Source organism: Pyrus communis, chromosome 2, assembly GCF_041283825.1.
Source record: "Pyrus communis isolate YQ-2024b chromosome 2, ASM4128382v1, whole genome shotgun sequence".
Taxonomy (NCBI): domain Eukaryota; kingdom Viridiplantae; phylum Streptophyta; class Magnoliopsida; order Rosales; family Rosaceae; genus Pyrus; species Pyrus communis.
In genome coordinates this window covers 4,323,929-4,340,118 of record NC_142566.1, presented here as the reverse complement: position 1 = coordinate 4,340,118, position 16,190 = coordinate 4,323,929, and the positions used below count along the sequence as shown (strand labels likewise).

Here is a 16,190-nt window from a genome sequence, read left to right as displayed (position 1 = left end):
ATACATACATTTAGGTACACACATTTCAGTACATACATTTTGATACAAACATTTAGGTACATTAAGTCAATATAATACATTTCAGTACATTGGTTTAATATAATACATTTTAGTACATGCATTTGGGTACATACATTTCAGTGCACACATTTAAGTACATAAGTTTAATATAATACATTTCAGTGCATACATTTAGATACATATATTTTGGTACTAACATTTAAATACATTAATTCAATATAATACATTTCGGTACTAATATTTAGGTACATTAATTGAGTTTTTCAAGTTTGAAGAATGTTAAATAAAATTAATAAATTAAAAAAAATTGTTTGGTCAAAAAATATATTAAAATGTGTATATCAGTACATTTAAATATTTAATGGGAGACATTGAATAAAATACACATTAATTATTTTGAATTAAGGACACATCAAGGGACTATAATCAATTTGTAATCTAACATCAAGTTTATTTTAAATTTCAATCTTCTTCAATGATCAAAGTTAGAAAATCCCAATAAAATAATACATAAGTTTATCCACATGTCATTGTTTCATTGACATAAAACCAAATATTTGTGCCAAATAAATTGTTCTCTTCAGCAAGGGGCTTGTTTCACCTTCCCAAAACGTTTGTACAAAAATAAAACACAAAAAAAATAAATAAATAAATAAACAAATAAATAATTATTGATGTGGTTTGTTGATTCTCCTAAAGTAGCTCAATTGAAAGAAAGAAAAAAACAGCCACTCCCCCCCCCCCCCCAAACAAAAACACACACCAAAAAAGGCTTGATTCACCTTCCCAAAACGTTTGTATTAAAATAAAACACCAAAATAATAATAATAATAAAAACAAAATTATTGAGGTGAGGGATGAAGTAATCGAATGTTGTGATAATTGGGTTTTGAAAACAAGAATATTTATACACTAAGGAAGTGAAATAAATTGGTTACAAACTCGCGCTATGTACGAGATTTGTACATAAAACCTCTCACTTATAAATGAAAGGAAATACTATTAAATTGTGATACTAAATGACGATATTTTAACTAAATGTTCACAAAAGTCGTAATATACTAATGCTTGTTTGGGTCCTAGCAGAGAAGAACTCCTTGATCAGCAGACACCAAAGTTAAATGAATTAGAGCTTTAGTGACTAGAATAGGCGACAAGTTTTATTGTAGCCAGAGTGCCATAAAAGGCTTGGGAATGAGAGAATGTTGATGGCTATTTGGAGGGAAATTTGAAAAAGTAGACATCTTATATGTTCCCTTAATATAAACGATTAATCGTTGTATTAAAAAAAGGTCAACTTCAACTCATTAAGAGTGTTGATATCATCACTCTCGTGTCTTACTTCCCCATCCACCTTCAAATGGATTTCCACCAAATCCAATCAAGAATTGGCAAAAACAGACAGGTTGGGACAAATGTAACTACAGCTAATTATTTTCATACACTAAAATCCAACAGAAAAATAAGTAAAGAACACCAGCAGGAAGCTGAAGATCCAATATTATACAGAGCTTCCATCATGCATGCACGCAAAAAGATCCAACATACTGGAACTGGACGATGAAACTGCATTTAAACCTGCAAACCTATACCCTCTGTACATTGCTCACCCCAAAATCTTATATACGGTATTACAGCGATTCAAATGAGATGCCTCCTACCTCACACCTCAAATACGGGTGCCTTCAACAAGCCAGAAACGTCGAGGATACACAGTTTAGCTAAAGAATTGTATGCCCAGTAAGGTCAATAACCATTGCAAAATTAAAGAAAAGCTTCCTTTGTTATTCTCGGACTCTTCACAAGACTGCATATGTATATGAGGTTGAATCTGTGAAAGGAATTGACAAAGTCATCGCCATGCTTTTTAGTTGTAGATTTTCACCGGCTTCTCAAAGGTGTGACGATTCTGCATAATTCAAGTGGAGTCAGCACAGGATTGACAAAAACTAATTATAAACTACTTTCCCACAACAGTAATTTTTTAAAATCATCGGAATCTTAAACAAATTCTGGGTTCGGCCTCTAAAGAGCGTAAAATAATGCAACAATGTTTTCTGCATCCCTTATGCCTAATAGCTACCTCCTGTACAACCAGTCCCACACAAATTTCTACTAAGAATCATTGTAAAGAAATTGAGAGCGATCCTGGGCTGAGCGTCAATTGTATAAAATTTACCAAGACATAAAACCAGCCCATTTTCCTAATAGTCCACCTCTTGGGTTTTCAACCGAGTGTGCGTCAGTCAGGTTAATATAGTTAAGTTCAAAGGAATACCTGATTTGTTGTATATGACCTTTTAGGAGCATGATCAGTGTGTTCCAATCCAAGGTACTGTTCCCATGCTCCATACACATCCCTTCTCTGAAAAATGATATTGAAGAATAGAATTAAAATTTCCATACAAATTAGACTTCGGATGGTATATTGTGAGTGTGCGGATGCACAGAGAGAGAGAGAGAGAGAGAGAGAGAGAGAGAGAGAGAGAGACCTGAAATCGGCTGGCCACAATATCATCGTCTTGCAGGTACTCAGGACGACCCATGGACAAAAATGCAAAATTCCACTGCACCAAACCAGAAACAATATATTACAATTCAAAGTAGGGATTTCACAAATGGCCACTACTCTGAAACTGCATCAACCTCAGTACAATGTCCTCTGTAATGAAGAAAATACCTTTGAATACTCCTCATCTGGGACTTGTAACTTTTTCTGTACACGCACCTTAACTTCCGCTAATGTCTCATCCTCACGAATGACCAAGAAAAATGGTTCTCCAAAATTCTGAACCTGCTAAATTCAAAATTATAAATAACAAAGTGGTGATGATGATGATGATGATGGCAATGATAATAAATACTTAAAGAACCTATTGATTCTGAGAAAAAAAAAATGGGAGAACAATAAAATCAGGAGGTAATTATATCTTCCTACCTGGTTTTGAGCTGTGTCCTTCATAAAATGATAAACATGGATCAGACGATCATGAGGACCAAAGTTTTTCTCTTCTTCAGGGATCTGAGTAACAGACAAGAATAACAGTTTAACAGCAAAAGTGTAGAACAAATATTTCTAACATATTATAAAACGAAGGACTGGAACATAGGATCATTATTAACTCAATACTGTGCAGACTAACCTCTTCTGCACGTAATGTCCAGTATTGATCATTTATATTCTCAATCTTTTCATTTGGCGGGAAAATCTGTAAAACAATATAAGAATTACATAAATGAACCGATTCTAAAAGGTTTCAAAATTTCAGATCAAAGAAACAACAATAGATTCATGCAGCTGCAACAGAGAGCAACTCCTGCAAAACAATTATTTTGAGGCGAGGTGGGGCATTGATTGTTTTGGGGGTACCAATCTCTTCTCTATGAAATTTAAGGGACATAACATATAATTATGTTCATAGACAACATCTATATGCACATTATCTAATACCTTGTAGATTTTGTGATAGAAAACTTCCAACAGTCTGAGTTCGGCATTAGGATGAGACAACTCCACCTGTTCCAGATAGAGAAAGGATATACATAAGTGTTTTTCTTACAATGTTCGTTGAAATACTGCTTTGAGAATAAAACAGAAACTGTACAACACATATAGACAAAGAAATAAAAGTGAAAAAATCTCAACCACGAATTATGACACTTTTGTTTCATATCCATTATCGCGTCCATGCTTTGTCTTAAGGTGAAAAGCTGCAAAGTAACTAATTACCTTTGTCTTAAGGTCATCAATCACGTCCCCTACAGTGCTCTGCTTGGGTAATCTAATAGTGTGAACCACAACCTGACAACATAAAAGTGCTTCTAAGAGGCAAAATTCTTGACATATTAAATAATTAATGATTCTGTTTCTATCTTCACTCACTTCATCCTTGGTAGCATGATGTAAAGCAACTTTTAAAGTTTTAAGGCCTTGCAACTCCGGGAGAGGGATATCCAATACTTCATAATAGAGTATGTCCGTAGTCTGAAAGAGGAAATTATATGTTATGTGTTTTTCCAACAGTAAAATACTTTGTAAACAGAGCTTAAAAATCTTATAATAAACAACCTGATTGTAGTGCACCAGCATGTCAGACAAATGTTCTACTCCTCGATACTTGATTGGTTGGGGTTTAGGTTGCTGTGAGTAACAATTATGAGAAGTGAGCCTAACTTTAGTTGGATCATCCAAGCCAAGATGTTGAGCAACTCTTTCCACAACATTATCATAGGTGTGAAACTTTGACCTAAAAAGTGAATATTAAACTCTTTAGACTGATTCAACCCCCTTCCAGAAGAATGCAAAACATGATACTGCAAACTTACAACTCAAGACAGAACTCATCTTCCTTCGGCTTGTCCAAAGAACGAAAGCGAACAACCTGTAGATTGTCATGGAATGTCACGGTACAATAACAAAAGAAAAGTTATTGACCCCTCCCCACTAAAACACACACAAAAACCCCCCTTTTCAGGAACTTCACAAATATTATCATCTGAAATTCAACTTGAACTTGACAATGCAATGAATGTTTTAGATTGTTAATAGCCCACAACTCCCCTTTTGATATAGACGATGCCTAATAACTGGGCATAAAATAATTACTAGTCCCAGCATTAAATCCTTTCCACATTTGTGGGATTAATAGGCAGACAATATGAAACAACAAATAAGCAAAAGACGCTATTGTTTTATCTGATTTTGGTCCTGGGCTGCAGGAACAAAATTTTCCACCATATTAGTAATGGAACTACCAGATATCCATCCCTTGATAGCATTAAAAGGATACCAAGCACACTCAACGATTACAAAACATAACAACAAAGTCGTCACTTAACTTCCTGTGCATGGACTTACTTCCCATCAATAGCACACTGTGTCTCTTCCACACTTACGTATAAGCTAGTGGTTGATCAGAAAAGAGGAATTACGGGGTTTATTTAGTTTTAGATAGAGGTGGCAACATTGCACCCATTACCCAAAGACATAACAAGCGCCTTTTCACAGTTCAAGGTACATCCCATGATGTTGGTTCATCCCCATCAAAATAAATGCAGCATGTCTCATATCAACCCAACTCATGCTCCAACATCCTTCATCTCTTTGCCATTCATCCACATCAAAAGGATTTGTTTCTCTATAATCTTGCAAACTAAGTATTCATTTAGGCATGTTTGGTTGATTGGAATGCTAAATGGGGAATATAATAATATTTATCAAAAGTTGCAGACACCACCCCCCCCCCCCCCCCAAAAAAAACTTCTCTTTCTCTCTCCCTTCTTTACTCAGTCAAAGTTTTCAGTATAAAGATGCATCCTCCAAATAATTTGCAGAAAATAAATACGATTTTGCAGCAGTAAACAGAAAAGCACTAAAAAGTTCTCTAAAACAATTATCAGGATTTACGAAGGAAGGCCATTTTTGATAACCATTTGGTTAAAACAGTGGTTTATAGTGCTCAACTTCAAATCTGCATCTGCATAAATTAAACTGACTTCTTACCCATTGACAAAAAAATACTTTGACTTCACCAGTTTCACTGCACCATTCCGATAATGAAGGGTTTGTAGAATTATTTTTTCTTTTTAAACAGTATAGTTGTCAAGTAATAACGGGACATCAAATGAGACTTCAAATCCCAAAGTTGAAAGGAATAAAACTACCACCCCACATTGGTGTATCTAATCTGCTCAGCAGGCGGAATTGACTTTCATCAATTCCTCACGTTTGTTTCCTTTTCAAGAACTAAAAAGTTAACAAAACACCAAGCCCTGATATAATGAGAAACCAACTCCCTGATCTGGATTTCAACCAAACAAACATAGCCTTGGAGCAATACTAAGTCATCTCAGCTTTGACTGGTTGTCATTGACCACTAGTTTCCCTAGTTTTCATTGTTCTTATTTTGGATCATAGGCCAGAAGATTGACCCATAGGGCAAGGAAACTAAAATATTGCGACTCCAACATGGAATTAAACGTTTGGGAGATTCTGAGCTTTAAAAAGAAAAATGAAAATATACCTGACGGTTACGAACATAATCCAGGAATGAAGGAACATCTGGATAACGGAATTGTTGGCTGCTTCCACTCTGAGGGGATTTTTGAAAGCAAATGATGTCCCCATCTTCAAGCTGAAAGAACAAAAAAGTTGCATAAGGAAATAATCCTCAAAGTTAAAAAATCATAGTTTGAATACTTATTGAAGACCTGTGTATATTATTAATACCTAATTCGCCCAACCCACACCCAAATTAAAAGGCAGGGAGGAGGCCGGTAGGAGACGGAGAGAGTAAATTAGCAGAGATGTAAGACAATAGCTTTGTATATACCTGAGCATAAATTCACAAAATGAAAACAGTACAAATTAGTCTTGAAATTCATACCTGACTAACACGGAAAGTTGCCCTCTCATCAATGTGTTCGCACATTATATTAGGTTCGAACTTTATTTCCTGAAAACGAAAAAATGGATATAAAGCCTTTTAGATTTCCTTTTTTCAAAAATACCATGTGCCATAGACTCTCATAAGTAAGTGCACATTAGAGTTAAGTAGGTTAGGCGGCACACCTATGATACAACACAAATGACACAATTCACATGACTTCTCATTACAAAGAATCAAAATGACTTGCCTCAAAAAGTTCTATCTTTTCATCAGGACTCAAACCAGCCATTTCATGCAGTTTTGTCAATAATTCCACGGGCTTACCACTACCCTTCACAAACAGCCTCCCAACATACCTGGTTTTGAAAAGGAAACACTGAGTAATCAAATGTAATTTCAAATTTGATGGAAGAAAGAAGGAAGGGACATACCGGAGCTCTTCTTTCGAAGGGTCATAAAATTTGAAAAATAGAAGAATCTCTTCTTTAGTCTTCTCGGGAGGAGAAAGAGGCAACAAATCCTGAATATGTTCAATAGAACCACCGGTGAATACCGCCATTGAAATAAGATGACTTGTCCAAGAACCACACGAGGAAAATATGAAACAAATTTAGAAGGTAACATTACCGGCCCAAGTTCTGCTTCAAGAAACAGCTTTAGCTCTGCATTATTTGACTTATTGGAAACTTCCCTCAACTGTCCAACCTGCAAATACCATACATTCACAGATGAGCAAAATATAATAAGCCGCTGAAGTGCCAACTTTTGTGAGTGTATGTTATATATAGCTTCTCATAAGCTAAAAAGGTGCTTCTTCAAGTTGTTTGGTAACACTAGACAAATGTTTTTTTTAGCAGAAGCTAAGGAGCAACTTTTGGAGAAGCTCTGATCTATATATTCTCTGCCTAGAAATAGCTTTTTGTTGAAAGCAGTATACTTGTCTACATTATTTTAGATGGACATTTTACTCTTGTTTCTTTCACTAACTTCCACAATCCCCAAGTATACTGAAATAGCATCTTCTTGGAATCAGAACCTCTCAAAGAATCTCTACTAATAGTAACCAAGATTTCAACTGTAAATTACCTAAATGAATTTCTATTAACACCAAAAATATTTATATGTCGTGAACAGAGGAATGGAATACGCTTCATTACATTTACACAGACCGTAAGAACCATGAACTAACCATGAACTCATGGAATATATAACAGAATTAATGACATAACAGGTATCAAGCTAAAGGAACTTACAGATTGTGCTTCCTCAAGAGGTGTCAGTGGTCGATTTGGCCGGTATGTATGGTTTTGACGCTTTGCCCACAGCCAGAAACGTTGAAATTGAACTGGTATACCAAACTCTTTGGCTACCTCTTCCTGAGGGTGGACTTCAATTAGAATGATACTGATCTTTTGGATCCCACGACTAAAATATTAGATATAAACTATAGCTTCATCATGAGTTTATATAATTCTAATGTCATATACTATGTTAGAATGATTCTGACAGCAATATTACTTAATTAAGCTCAATATAAAACTAAAAAAAATAAGTGAAGACACATGTCCACATTGATAATTTTCAGTATGGAAACTAGCAAGACTAGTATGGAGTAAATGTTGTACACTGAAACCTGAAAATGTCAATAATTTGAATACAATAAAGTTAAAAAGAGCAAATACGCTACCTTAAAGAGGTTGAAGGGCTTCTGCTTCTGAATACGAAAACTATGAACTTTATCATGATCCACAAGATCAAAATAGATATTCTTTCCTATCTGTTCAAACAGGTCCTTGTTTCGTGCAACCTAGGAACCCCATAAAAAATCTGTATTAAATAATGTTCCAGAAATCAAATTTTACATATCTCAAACAAAGAGACAGGAGGCAGAAAAGAAAGGGATGGGGGGAGAGGGAGAAGGGACAGAGAGATTGTAGATATTGTAACCTTTATAATAGTATAAAGGTGCGCTTCAGCTTTCTCCTTTCTCTTTTGCTCCTTTTCTTCCTGTTCTTTCTTCAGTCTTATCTGGAATATAGTGTTCAGAGGACACAGTAGCACAACATGATGCAGCAAGACAAAATAAAATTAAGAATATTAAAACTCCAAGTAAACAAAAATATAAAAATCCCGCTTACCCTTAGATGTTCTGCAATGTCTTTCTCATCCACGTTACAAATTATTTTCTCCTTGTCAACTTCACGTATATAAACAAGCATGTAGGCATTGGAATATTTAGTAAATTTAAATGGAGCATTATTGAACCCAGGATTTGTCTGTGGTAACTGTAAAATTCAAACAGTGAAACATAGAACACATCAGAACAGACAAAGCACGTAGAGATAGAAAACATCATAAATAACCAAAGATTTTACCTCTTCTTCTCCACCATACTGTTCCTCCAGAGCCCTCTTCATATCTTCTTTTGTTACTCGTTCATCATCAAATTTAAACCTGAAAGTAACAAGTTGCAGGGGATTTTAAATTTGTTAAACAGAACAGGACAAGTCGTGGTATGCAATAATAATTTGCTATTGATTCTCAATGGTAAAGATCAAACTAGCTAAGCACTTTCTTAAAAGCACATGCATGTACAGTTCGTTACTAACTTCCTAAATAGGATGTAATTTTAAGAGGGTAAAATAGAAGTAGATTTTTTACTAAATTAGCGTACACCCAAAACTCTCATAGACTATTGCTTTACTTATTATTCTTTTTGGGTCAACTTCTAACACTATTCAACCGAGTCAGTGCCATTGTTGCAAACTTATTGCTTTCTTTCCCAGTACTGTTGACTCCCTGGAAGTCCAACCAGCATAAAAATTCATTCAAGTACAACATTAACCAATTGTGGGAAAACAAAATTTTCATTGGTTTCAAACCCCAAAATACTTTATCTTCATTGTAGGGACCTAGAGCACCAAACTCAAACCTTTGGTCATCCCTCTCTGACCCTATCGCACTCATCCCACATAAGTGCATTGAAGAACTGAGGACTAGCATATCATTTCCAACAGTTGAACAATGCCCTCCTAAATTTAACTTTGAAAAGGACTCCCCAAACAGCTAGCTCTCTCATCAATAATACGAGACCGATCCGACCCTTCCACCTGAACATTCAACCCTCTTCCAGGGTAATCTAAGAAGCCACAAACTCAGGTACAATTCCTTCTTTCTCTCTCAATCACATTACCTTCCTTTCCTCATCCTCCGAGTAAAATGAACAATGCCATACATTTAAAGTAGTACTTGAAGTACACTTTTGCAGATATTACATTAAAGTAGTACTTGAAGTACACTTTTGAGGTAATAAACTGTGAAGCTCCCTTAAAAAGGAAAAAATCAATAAAAATCAGGAAATCAATTCTAAACATTGGTAACAACGAAACAAACAAACAAAAAAGAAGATGGGCATGGCTACAAATGCAAACTGAAATCCACAACTATTAATAACTTCCAACTCGAGTATTTGAAAGACTATTAACCAGATATATGATGCAAGCAAATTGAACTTATTATTGCAGAAAGAGAAAGTGCTATGAATACCACTGATCAGAAAGGGTTGGCCTGATATAAGCATAGTAGTGCCCACCATGCACCCCACCACTGTGCACCAAAACACTGCAAACAGACAAAAGCACACATTAACAATCTCCATGCACAGATCCAGCTACAACGGCCATGCATGTACGAATTTGTTGCAGTAGCAATCACCAAAAATGAACATAGTATAATCAAACTACATCTAATTTTTATGTATAAAAAAATTAACCACGATGAACTTGCTATACTGCAGCTGCTTTGACAAATGGTATATAGTTAGAAATTACATCCCCATTATTCCGCCGATACATCCCAATAGGTATCATTGGAGTACCAATGGGCATCTACTTTGACTTTCAGAAACAGCACCAGTAAGAGGTGGACCCCGCCAATGTACGATCAACATATCGACAGGGTTAATTCATCAATATTTGTTTAAGACATAGGTCTAGATGTGATTCTAAAAAGTTTGGGGTAACTTCAAGAATAACCGAAGCTGATGTATCGCACTCACATATTTCCTCCTCTTTTCCTCAATGGTTAAACAAAACAGAGGAGGATCTATGGTTTTCCACTTCCTAAGATTGCATCCATAGAAGGAGGAGCAAGGAAAGAGAATGGGGAAAAACCTAAAACAAAAAACTCACCTCGCCTGCGCATCACAAGACCAAAAACAAGGAAATATTTCATGAGGGATGAAATACTAAAATAAATATTATTCTATTCCCCTATTAATACATATGTTAGTATTTAACCTATTTGTTGTAAAATATATATTTATATGTATGATATTATTTCAGTTTACTCATATATCCTTGCCATATGGATATCCTAATTTCTAGAGATTTGTCATGCTGCGCGATATGGTATCATGTCACATATTCCATATCCACATCCTTGCAACATAGCCACCAAGTCTTATTTCACATAAAGAATACAAATATTATGCAATACAAGTTCCAACTCTATGAGAAATCTTAAACCAATTTTTTGGGCATAATTGGAATTTTGATTAACTCTCCATCAATGTAAATCACAAAAATATGTTTTACATAATACCTTCTTCGCCCTTTTCCCTAACCAATGCAACAGGGATGGTTCATTCTACCCTGTCAAAATAGTAAAATATTGTTTTCTAGACTTAAAGTACGATTCTTCTAAATGACTATCAGTTGCATCTTTAGTCTATGTCAGTCGCAGAACACCCAGCTATTCTCCAAAAGTGGACATGAAAATGATAAAACTACCTCTATCAGTTTATCAAATGAAGTAACATATTATTTTCCATACAGACAAAACTTTTCACAACAAAGGGTATAAATAGTCTCAAAGACCAACAAACTTAAATTACTGATACCTATGAAGAGTGTAGAGGTTGCGTACGCTCCTGTCAGCATCAGGCGAAAGATATTTCCCATTCTCCCTATCAAGATCAAGTTGCAAGGGGAACTCATAGCGATCATTTATCTGTTGGCAAGCAGAAGACTAGGTGATACCAAGTAATTATGTTTAAGGCAAATGATACAACATGAAACAAAAAAGAGAGAGCGCTAAATAATTACATTATAAGAAACAGCTTAAATTTGTTGGTCTTAATGCTTATAGACAAAGATAATGAAATAACTAAATAAATTCTGACAAAGTTGAAAGTCCAAAATTTTGACAGCAGATGGAAAATGGAAGCGAATTGATATTGCTTTAGAGATTGATTTCACAGGATTTTTGAGCTCATTAGAGCATAAAATTCTAATATTGACCAAAAATTCTATTATGAGACTACACGAGATTACAAGAGCTAAACTAGACCTACCAATGGGAAGAGTCTAGCTAGTAACAGTATGCAATTATAAGACCAAACAGTTTGTCAATCAAACCTATGAACAGCTTCAATATTTTTGGTTTATATGTCCAGGAAATATATAGACAGATATTAAGTAAAGTTACACAATATGCATGAAAAGATTCAGGTGAAGGCAGATTAATCAATCAACCACTTACCTTTACCATGGTATCCCGCATAAAATCATACTCGAAACGTTTTAGCTGAAGTTGAAGCACAGGTGGAAAATCAATGAACAGGACACCTTTCTTAGCATCCTGAAAAGGTCAAACAATTGCAAACTGTTACTAAAAGCAATCTTCAAACATCCAAACTGTAGCAAACTGACATAACAATTACAAACATGATAGAACAGCCCCACTCCTTGTCAAGAAGAAAAAATCGACCACAGGTTTTAATTTTAGCATTTTATACCCTAAAGAAATAAGTTCAAATCAACTTTCCGTAACAAAAACCAATGGTTTTGTTGTTAAATTGATAATTTGGCAACTAGGAGACCCATTTTTTGTGTTGATGTGTGGAAGAGAAATCCTAAAAGACTATTATTTTCTTAATATTTAATCCTATTATCTTTACCCCACATTTTCCTTCTTAAGAGATTCTACTATTTTTCTTCCCCATCAGCATAAAATTGAGTCTCGTAATAGCCACATTAAACATTTAACTGCAAACCTAATGGTTAATGGAAGGTTCAAGTTGATGTACACTTAAAACTTCAGGGTGTAAATTGCTAAAATTAAAACCTCATGGTCCATTTCGAAAACCACCAACGAACACTAGAGGGTAAAATGTAATTAATCCAAATCTAAACAAAGCATAAGAAATAAAAACATGATTTGATGATGATAATCCAAGTAAAATAACTGTTTTAGCCTATATTCTCAAGGAAACAGACAAAACCAACATGAAAATGAACGCCTATTCCAATTAGATCTACCTGTAAACCATACTGTTCAGCATGATACTTATTATCACCCTCAAGGCGCTCCACTTCCACATACTTATCGAATGAAGCATAAACATCCCGACACCCTTTGACATCCAATTGAAGATCTACAAATAAACATACAGAATCTTCCATTAGACCTACAGTACTTATGCTCCAGTTATCTACTTCAACCTCAATCGCTTACCATAAAATGACTCTTTTCTCGTTGATTTATAGTCCACATTGATGCATTCAATATAGTTCATCTGGTGCCCTTCAAATAACTGCTGTATTGTACCCTCCACTACAGTTCCCTATTCCAGTAAACAAAGATCAGTCAAAGTAACCTCCAAAATTGATGTAGAAGAATTAAGTGCAAACAATGAAGTATGATGGTAAGAACTCCATACTTTCATCTTGTCTTCAAGCTTTTCAGAAAGAACCCTATTGAGTTCTTGGACGTCATGCTGCATGAATGAATCATATGCATCCCATCCAAATGACTTCGTCAGCTCTTTGGTCGCTACACTAGTATCATTGTACTGAAGCTTGTAAAATAAGCTTTGCAATGCCAATGGGATGCTTCCAGATGGATTATCATTCTCCGTTGTTGGCATATGGTACACAGCCTAAAAGAACAATTTGAGATATGGAGCTTCCTTGTACACAAAGTGGGATGAATTATATGTAGAAATTATGCTACCTTTCTAAAATAAGGAATATGGTACAACGTCTGAAGAAGCGAGTTCATATAACAAGTAGCTCCTTGGTTTTTCAGCCCAACAGAACCGGTTTCCTTCTTAGAGTCATGTGACCAGTAATCAATAACCCTTCGAACTGCAACATCAGCTTCAACTATGCATATATCATTCACAATATAACCTCTAGCAGGGTCATATAATTCACCAACAGGCATGAAGGAAGTGAAACCCCAGTCACTCTCACGTGCATTAAATTGGTGCTGTGTTTCTGCAAAATGCAACACAAAGCAATAACTACAAAAAATAGTTCTAACATACATGCTATCACAACACTGGGAGTTCTAATATTCAAAGTAATGAACAGTTAAGAATCCAGTTTTATCTATTCCTCACATAATCCAACCACTATATAACTTTATTTTCTATTCATCATCTTAATGATAAAGCTTTTGGAGAGAGGTTTCTTTGTCTAAGTTCTTCAAACAAAAAGTTATAGTCTGCCTGCAACTAAGGCAACATGCCAAAACAGGTGCATGTACTATATTTTTGTGTTTCTTTTCACACCCCTTTTGCTAACTTGGTGAGAGTTTGAAGGGCTACGAGAAGATAGACATAAAAACCAGAGTGACATGTAATGCACATGCACTTTTGGACAAGCTCATGATACGAGACAAAAGAAGCTGACTACTACACAATGTGCAAATATATGTGAAATGCCATAGCAGTTGGTGTCTTCTATTGCTAGTAGTTTTCTTTTTGGTGGACTGCAGTTTCTGTCCTCTATTGCTCCCACATCATATGCACCAAATTTTTATCCCTTATTCATTGCACTCCTACCTCTTTGCAAATATCAAGGGTAAGGCTGCATTCAATAGATGTCCCCCACCCCCACCCCACCTTTGTAAAGCGGGTTGGCTTGGGGTCGCCCTTTATTTATTGCATTTCAACCATTAGGACATGATATGAATATTTCTAAGGACAGGTAAAGTCTAACTTTACAAAACTACCAAACTATCATTTCTAAAAGGTACATCAGCAGCAGAGAAAGTACCTTTTCTAATGGAGTATTTACTATGACTTTGATTGACAACAGACAAGCTAAACTGGGCATATCTACTCCACCCATATGGCAAATTTCCAGAATCTGCAACATCCAGATACATCGACAGATGATCCACATTATTCCCTTTGGGGAAAATTAGTATCCGCCTGCAAAGCGCATTTGAAATACAATCATCATTATAAATCATAACAAATCAAGTACCCATATCTATATGCATACGGATCAAAATTAGCAACTGATAAGAGGTTAAAATACCATTTGTAGCCTCCAACAAGGAAAACATCAGAATATAGCTTCTTGGTGTTAAGCATGGTTAAGCGGTCAATTGTCCATGTAAATCTAGCTGACAATGGATCATCCACTGCCGGAGCATCCACTGCACTGTTGGTTTCTGCTTGTGCTGCCAAACGTAGTAAACCAAAAAAATTGTTTGATTGTCAAGAACGGCAGAACGAAGGAGAAAAACAAGCCAAACATTTTATCTCAACCTTTTCTATTAATACCCAAGGAACCAGTTAACTTACTCAACAAAAAACAAATCTCGTATACAACTTCTATGTATTTCTTTCTACAATTCCTTTGGCACCAATGGGAAATGGACCATTTTTCACCTTAGTGATAAAATTTGGCCATCCCGTATGGCTTAGCGGAAGTCAATTCTGAATTCAACTTAGCAGAAGTGACAAGAACAGTGTGGCTAGTTTCTATTAGTTTGATTTCAATTTCCTCATTTGTCTCAGCAACCATACAACTCAGTCCCCACTGTAATTGTTACGCATAATTATTGCCAATTAAAAAATAGAAACTAGAAAAAGAAAAAAAACCATAATTACTATTGCCCTAAAAACTACTACTGTTGTGTCTAGACGCAAAGCAAGACATTGACATAAAAATTCACTGCTTAACATTTTGCTGAAATTTTCTCGGGAAACAAACAGAAAGTAAGAAAAATAAGTAAATAAAGATAGAAAATAGACGAATAACCTTCCTCCATGGGCTGAGGACCGTTGGGGAGGTCGGAGTGTGGGACGATCATCTCATCGTCCTCCTGCGGCGGCGGCGGTTGCTGCTGCTGCAAAAACAAGGTCAATATGAGAGCTCCGATCTGCAAATTGAAACCCTAGCACAACATTCGTACGCAAAAATGAAATCGTCTTGAGATCGCATTTGAAAGGAGGGAGAGACGGGTTCAGTAATCACATCTAGCGGCGGAGGAGTCATCAGAGTCATGGGCGCCGGAATTGGAGGTCGCCTGATCGACGAATCCGAGTGACTTGTGTGCTAGCTGATGACAAGAAGAGGAAGACTGAGAGATTTTGAGTCTGCAACTTATACGAAAACGAAAGAGGTTTCTGCTACTGGTTTTAGCTCGTCGCGGGATAGTTTCGGAATTTTGTAACAATAAGGCCTCGTTTGGCACGCCAAGACCGGATAATATTATTGTTTGGTGTTCGTGTGTGTTAATTAACCTAATTTGAGCAACTAAAAATTCATAACAATTGATTTCTTAACTTATCAAAATGTGCAGTTATAATTCTTTTCGTCAACTTTATTAAAACTTTTGTCAAAATAAATCATGTATCACGCATGTGAGGTTAAATCAAGAGGCAAATATGGGAAATTCAATGAGAGAATAATAAAAATAGTCTCTCAACTTTAACCAAATTAGAGCAATGGTCTCTTAACATTAACCTCATTGTAGCAA

The 16,190-nt window shown here is 35.6% G+C and overlaps 1 protein-coding gene across 13 annotated transcripts; it reads right to left on the bottom strand.

Moving 5' to 3' along the window:
• Window positions 1-1,505: 1,505 nt before the first annotated feature.
• Window positions 1,506-15,891, bottom strand: LOC137746478 (ubiquitin C-terminal hydrolase 13). 13 transcript variants are annotated; one of them, XM_068486499.2, is made up of 32 exons: window positions 15,686-15,891; window positions 15,470-15,557; window positions 14,741-14,885; window positions 14,474-14,631; window positions 13,425-13,690; window positions 13,132-13,350; window positions 12,927-13,035; window positions 12,731-12,846; window positions 11,952-12,050; window positions 11,311-11,420; window positions 9,957-10,031; window positions 8,786-8,864; window positions 8,549-8,695; window positions 8,358-8,438; window positions 8,098-8,217; window positions 7,664-7,786; window positions 7,038-7,115; window positions 6,842-6,930; window positions 6,658-6,766; window positions 6,408-6,476; window positions 6,045-6,155; window positions 4,348-4,403; window positions 4,091-4,268; window positions 3,905-4,006; window positions 3,752-3,823; window positions 3,473-3,538; window positions 3,165-3,230; window positions 2,960-3,043; window positions 2,702-2,815; window positions 2,514-2,588; window positions 2,300-2,386; window positions 1,506-1,930 (listed from the first exon to the last, which is right to left on the bottom strand). In XM_068486499.2, exons 1-32 carry the CDS (start codon window positions 15,713-15,715, stop codon window positions 1,889-1,891), a joined length of 3,363 nt encoding a protein of 1,120 aa, XP_068342600.1. In that variant the 5' UTR covers window positions 15,716-15,891; the 3' UTR covers window positions 1,506-1,888. The 13 variants fall into 13 exon arrangements, with proteins under 13 accessions (XP_068342600.1, XP_088538280.1, XP_088538283.1 ...); XM_088682154.1 differs by having other exon boundaries at window positions 2,702-2,818; window positions 7,664-7,819; window positions 15,671-15,888; XM_088682157.1 differs by having other exon boundaries at window positions 7,664-7,819; window positions 15,671-15,888.
• Window positions 15,892-16,190: the final 299 nt, after the last annotated feature.